This window comes from Neodiprion pinetum, chromosome 3, assembly GCF_021155775.2.
Source record: "Neodiprion pinetum isolate iyNeoPine1 chromosome 3, iyNeoPine1.2, whole genome shotgun sequence".
Taxonomy (NCBI): domain Eukaryota; kingdom Metazoa; phylum Arthropoda; class Insecta; order Hymenoptera; family Diprionidae; genus Neodiprion; species Neodiprion pinetum.
The window spans coordinates 29,959,154-29,966,127 of record NC_060234.1 but is presented as its reverse complement, the minus strand read 5'-3'; the positions used below and the strand labels follow the sequence as shown (position 1 = coordinate 29,966,127).

The window sequence follows — 6,974 nt, the reverse complement described above, 5'->3', positions numbered from 1 at the left end:
AATGTACATCGCAATTTTTCGACCATCATACGGAGTAGGTAACGCAACGATTGCAGCTTCTAGTCTGGGTGGACAAGTTTTCTTCTTCTTATTTTCTTCCTTTGCGTTTGCAAGCTTTCTATTTGTGATATAACGATTGATCAATATTTTACGGCAGCTGCTCGTGTATCTACGCGTTGTATAGATTTGATCGCCGATTTGTGTTCGGCTGTTATACGTGCGCTTAATTGGCTTCTGCGTACGGGATAGTGATTATTATTCCAAGGCGCCAACAACAAATGTTTACTATTGAATCTAGGCAAGAAAACGACGCTACTAGTCCAATGACTTCGTCACTTTTGACAACGAATTAAAAACCATCGAACGTTTATCAGTGAATATCAGTACAACACGTGTTGTTATAATACGGTGAAAGGTTCGATTTTAAACCTAAACTGACGATAAATTTAAAGGTATATTAATTATTTCACAGGTAAAGAAAATTGATCACCGTTAAAGAAATACCAAAACGTATCATCGTTTCAAGTGCAGATACTCAAATCAAAAGAAGAAATTTGAAAGAGTGACATGTGTGTTATATTCGGGACGATGTCGCGAAGGTAGAGGTGAAGTTTCAGTGAACAAAGATCACGACTCGATGTTGTAAACTGTTCCCCGATTTAAGCGATTTAAATACGCGGTCCATAATCACCGGCTATAATAACCAAAGAGCGAATCCGGTGGCGCGGCTACGATTCGCACCGTGAAATGACACGGTTTATATGTAATAATAAGTGCAGCAGCGATGAGGACAAAAACGATATTGTAATAAAAAAGTGTATAAACTTGTGAAATGGATGGTACGTCACGGAAAAGCGAAGCAGTCTTAATATATGGATGCCCATGGGTGGAATTTGGCCGAAATGTGCCAGCGCTACCATCAAGCTGTCCCCGCCGTCCAAAATTCTTCGACAGCTAGAGACGCCGCGGCCGCCATTGTGGGCGCACCCGTCTCGACGCACCTCGAACAGGCCAGCCCTTCTTACACGCACTACACGTAAGAGATATTTAATTGCCTCAATAATGCGCATCGGATAAACGGCTAACAATTATTCCAACAGTAAGCTGCCCCGAAAATTTTCAGACTAAAGTTACAAGTACGGGTGTTGAATTTTTCAGACCCCCTCTGTACGCGCGAGATTATTCTCACCGGGATCGATTGAATTGAAAAACCGATTCCTGGCACGTAATTTTATATAGCGAATTGGAATTACCGCAAGCCTCCAATTTTCATGGGTATAGAAACAGTTCTATACAGCGTATATTAAGTTGCGTTGTAGACGAAATACCATAATTAACAATCAGATCACGGTCACAGTTAAACTGCCCATCGTAATTTATTACAGATGATCCAAAATCTCGGATGACTCTCGTCTGATTCTTGCTTGTATACATCTTAATCTGCAAAAACAGAATTGAGTTATCGTTGAATAATGGTAACTCGAAAGATCCATGAGCGATACTCTCTCTTTCTCTCTCTCTCTCTTCTGTCCATGTCTGCCTGTGCAATTGCAGAATTTCATTACACCGTCGGGCCGGTCAGCGGACGACAATTATCGCGAGTGACCTTAAATTTTTACCGAAGAAGGATTTCGATGTCAAGAGAAATCGAACTTGATTACCAAATTATAATGTCATTGTGCTTTCGTCCCATTTGTACGTTGCCACGTGCATATATATACATATATATATATATATATATGCATATAACGTTGTTGCTGCTGATGATGCAGGAGCGTTGGATCAATCAGTAATGTACCTCTCGATTAAATTATCACTTTCTAATTTCAATCGAATCCTTATACGAGATGATTCAAGGAATTTTCAACGCCGTATCCAGGGACGAAACGCACCGCCATTTTGGAGAACGGTCTCGGCGACCGAGAGCCAGACGCTGACTCGAAATATATTTCCATACGCACTCGAGCCGCGCGTCACGTTTTTGTTATGAATATCAATTATGAGAATAATTATCGCTGCCTCGATAAATGCCCGCGCGAACAGGCTTCTACGGACGGTCGATCGATGACGCTGTTTCACAATTAGACTGAAAAATTTCCGTAAACGATACAATATCAGTATTTCACTTGAAAAAGTTTTTTTTATCATCAGAAATTGTAATCAGTATTAAAGCCTACGAAGGGACGTTGAGAAATCGCGTATCAAGTTGGGGGGATGAATTTCGAAAATCTGGTGCCGTTTCACTTTCGTGACTTTGATTGATTAATCTTCGTGTCTGCGAGGGTACTTGATAAATAATTACCCAAAGGTTTCCTCACTTCATCATTTATAACGTGAAAACCACACTTTCTCCCCGCAACATATCAATCAGGGTGTAAAATTTGCATTCAACATTCAGCGAAGTAGGCAGGGCTAAGATTTTCCAGCTCGAAATTTAAACAAACAACGGACAAGGAATCGCCCATTTATCATCGAGGAAAGTAAAGATTAGGTCAAACAAGGTTAACGTGGTTCGAGAAGTTATCACGGCTAGAGTTGTGTGGCTTTAGGTATCAGTAGGTACATATTAATAACAACACAGCGAATTAGGGATAAGTATACACGATACGGAGGGTAAGCTATAATCCTGTTATTAGTTCACCGATTAACGGAGATGATCTCAAGGCAAATTGGAGGGGCGGGTCTAGGATACCGGCGTCGAGCTTTCGACTTCGGTTAAAGCGTAATCGGCAATCGCGGGGCTCTGCATGGGCGTTGTTTGTGCGGGGGTTGAAGTTTTCTTCGCGTTACGTAGCCTCTCGCTATCTCGATCCCTGCTGCTCCTCGCGAGGCTTTCGTTTCTCAATAATACCTGCTCGTTGTATAATAAAATTGTCAATTCAACAAGTTGAAAATAGCGGACTAGGTACACGGAGAAGTTTTTTTCCGGTTGAAATGTTTTACGCCAACTCGCAGCAGCTAAGCTCTGGCATAGGATTGATTGTTTTCAACTATATTCATTTTTCTTATGTGCAAGTATTTTCAACATGCAGAGCGTCATATAAGCCATGGAGAAAAATTTGTAGCAGCCATTGCTGTACGTTTTGAAACCATAGCGACACGTAATGATCTTCAAAATTATTAATAATTCATATTGTGAAAAAGTTTCTTTTGTTTCGCAAACTCGTTTGAGAGTGGAGATAATCGCAATCTGTTATATCACGTAGGTTCGGATCGTTTGTAAGTATAACACCTATTAATTGCTGCGGGCAAAGTTGTACACAATACGTATGGTAAAACTTCTAGATCGAGAAAGAAATGAAGATTTTTTTCTACAACAAGTTATTGCCAATTTCACAAGAAAAGCTGTCAATTACCTTTGCTGACTGGATCACAGACTTTTGATACGATGCAAATGCGTAATTTCAAATTCACCTATGAACATATTCAATGCTGTAAACACGGTACAAACTTACGTAAACAGATAGACAGACAAGCAATATCGTGAAGGAATTATCTCAAAGACAATTTAACCGTCGTGTGTCTGGGCAATAGGAAAATTTTTGTTATACTATACGAATGTCAGTTTTGAAGAACTTCCAGAGGTGTCTGCTTAGGCATTATGACCAAGCTCAACTTGACCTGTAGAATCCTGCCAGAAACCCCGCGGTATTGTTTAAAAAGCGATTTCGTCTCCGTGCACGTCGCGCACACATCCGACGAAAATTGTCTTCATTAGAAATGTTCCGGTCTGTTCCATCCGGTGACCACGGCCGTCGCACGGAACACGAACAGTTCGCATACACAGACCGGTAATTCCATACCGCACCTTCGTAACCTAAATTCATATTCGAAATTGCATTCTGCAATTTCGTTTCACGGCTACGCGAATTTTTGACTGATATAATCAGTCCACGTTCTTTTCTCCGGTCTGAAAGGACTCGAGGAATTCTTTATGCAGAAATTATATCGCGAGCTCTGATTCGGAAAAAATACGTGAAGGAATCGAAACGAAACAACGACGTGGGGTGAGATGATTGGGGGATTTGAACAATTGACGCGGATTGACGGCTCGCCTACTTCGCGAGCTAATGAATGCGATCCTAGGCTCGTTAAGGGATAATCGAAGAGAAGAATTGAGCGATTAAAAAAAAAAGAGAGAAAAAAAATGGCACTTACAGCCTTTTCAAATTATCCTCTTCAACTGCAGGAACTCCCTGGTCGAGTCTGCAGCTGAAAGAACGAACCGTTTGCTCCCTCTCCGGGTAAAAGCGTCTCCTTAAGTGCGACTCGAACTTGGCAAAGGATGATCGAATTGCTATGGAGTGCCGCTTGATATTAGCGTGAAAATTAGCATTTGCTGCGGGTGATGAATTTTGAACGAGCTTCGCGGCTTGCGCCTCTGGTCGCGAGAAACGTTGCCGGCTCAATTTCAAAACATCGATTATATTATCCGCAAGGAATCAATAATTCCTCGAACCACACGCTGTGTACCTCGGCTGAGTTTCCGACAAGCTGTTTCTCGGTATCTCCTACTCAAACCGGGAATAAAAGACGAGCTGCTGCTTATTGACAATATTGCCGCTTGAAATTCTTCGGAAAATCATTCGACACCGCGTCAAACTCAATTTCCACAGAAGTGTTATTCCGGCTCAAATTGTGTTCGAAGTAACGTCCTGAACTTACGTCGCCTCCTGTATCCCTGACGCTAATTACGCTTCAAATTCCAATGCTCTCCTCATCGATAAATTCGTACGCTACGGTTGAAAACCTAAGCTGTTTACTCGTGGTGGAATTGCTCACGCGCTAGTTCTTTCCTCGTCAAAAAGACTGACGGAGAAGGATATTAATCACTGTTAAAAAGGGTTAGAGGCGTGGAGTGGAAATAATTTCTTTGCGAACAGACCGTGTATAAGAAGTGCGGATACGTGATAGGTCTATAATTCAATCACCGAGGTGGTCTGCAGTCCGTTCCCGCAATAAGTGAAAGATTCCGTACGGTAGAAGGTTGAATATTAAAATTCCAAAGGCGAAACCAGACGACATTTCGCCGTCGGATTTTAACAGTTGGAATTCGAGGCTCCGTCTATATTATACCGAGAAAAAAACCTCATCGCGACGACGCCGTAGCGATGCAGCTCTTTAATTCGGTGACTGGCCAAACCGCGATTGTGAATCACAATATAATAGCTAGAAAATCCTCCTGTTTAACGATCCGCGTGTTTGAACGCAATGTCAATACGAATACCGCAGAAGGAAGCGTCTGAAAATTTGCATGACATACACTGGTTTGCTTCGCGGAATACTTACAGCCGCGTTTCAGTCTAACCAACCATTGTCGGTTCAGCGTTGCACTTTGAACGAGATCCGACGCATCGCGAGGCGCCCTCTGGTGGCAAAAAATATACCAACTTTACCAAGGGAGTCATATTTAATTATGAAAGTCTTCTTTTATCATGCTTTTCACTGCTTCTCGCCTCAAGGTAACAAAATAGAAACCTAGCAGCTTGCACGAAGTTTTCGGCGCTCTGAAGTTCGCGTAATTTGCTCCGAATGATCAGCTGATCCTCCTGTTTTCAACGCCATGTTGATAAGCCACGCCCCATACGTGGGTTCCGAAAGTTTTTACCTTTTTACCCGCACCCGAATATTTTCGTTCAATGAAACTCCGGAAGCCTTTGTTTCGACCGTTGTTCAATCGTAAAGCTAATGCGGTATTCGTTAACGACTTTTCGCTCGGTGCAATGGTGGAGCTTTATTTACAGTGAAAATATTCAAAACCGCACGCTTCTTAACAGCAGCGATATCGATTCAAACCAACGGCTTTCCATTCCTGATTCTGAAATCCTCCAGCACCGCAGTCGCCATATTGCGGTTGCTGCTTGCTGTCGATGCGTTTTCTTCTTCTTATATTTTGTCTCCAACACCGAATTGACATCGCTTACCAAACAAAAACTATCTAAAACATTACCGTGATGCAAATTTCAGCTTCTTTAATCTTCGCGACACTGCTCGGCTTTTCTTCGGATATACTGACAGACTTCAAATCTGTGAAATTACACGGTTATTATACATCGAAATTAGGTTCGAAGTACTTACGAGTATTGTCGGTTCGTTAACCCGAAAATTGCACGTCATGTCTTAGCGGAATTTCGATCGTGTATATATTTGCAGCGTTCGTCGACCGATGCAAATGGTCATTCTAAATAATCGAAGACTGGAAAATCATACGATTGACCCTGTCTTTGCATTCCAGTAGAAAATTAAATTTATTTCTGAAACGTATGTCATGAATAAAGCTGCTGCCGAATAGCGTCAAGCCGCAATCGCGGTAAGAAAGTGATAATAATAGTAGTTATAAAATATTTTGTCAAATTGTCAGATTTACATTTTCTGTTACTGAACTCAAAACAAAGTTTTCTTATCATTCACTTTCATATAAGCACCAAAGCAGAGAAGAGCCGCAAGTAACGTTAAACAATAACCTAGCCTACGCTGGAGAAGCTTATGCCTAAGAGCATAGACATATATATCGCTCAATTAAGATATAAATTAAATCCGAAAATCTATAAACGGTACGAGGATGCGCCTTTTAATCTGAAATCTCAAACGGCAAAGCATTAATAGTGCAGAGGTGAATCGTTGAGGTCGGAGCTTCCGCTTACTAACCAAACCATTGCGCAGGTTTCAATTTAAAAGTTTAATCAGGCTTTATAAAATGACAGTTCATGCAGCTGTACACACGTACATATGAATGCACGATTCCACATACGTGTATACATATGTACTTTTATTTATTTTTTTAATAACGAGTTTCTAGAGAGCATGAAGCAAATACCGCAGATTGAAAAATTGATTCGGAGATAATCTCGCGATATTTTTATTCACGCGGGTATCCTTTGTATGTATATTTATGACGATCTGTCAATACTCGTACAGTTAATCTTCCGGTAATCCTGCAGCAGTAGGCATGGATTTCGATTGATTGAAAATTC

At 41.3% G+C, this 6,974-nt stretch overlaps 1 protein-coding gene across 1 annotated transcript in view; it reads left to right on the top strand.

Moving 5' to 3' along the window:
* Positions 1–290: 290 nt before the first annotated feature.
* LOC124215379 (putative transcription factor SOX-15) overlaps positions 291–6,974 on the top strand; it is a 27,313-nt gene continuing 20,629 nt past the window's right edge. Inside the window, exon 1 of the mRNA XM_046618717.2 lies at positions 291–1,036. Coding sequence (XP_046474673.1) covers positions 873–1,036 — 164 coding nt within the window. The 5' untranslated portion in view covers positions 291–872. The remainder of the gene's footprint in view (positions 1,037–6,974) is intronic.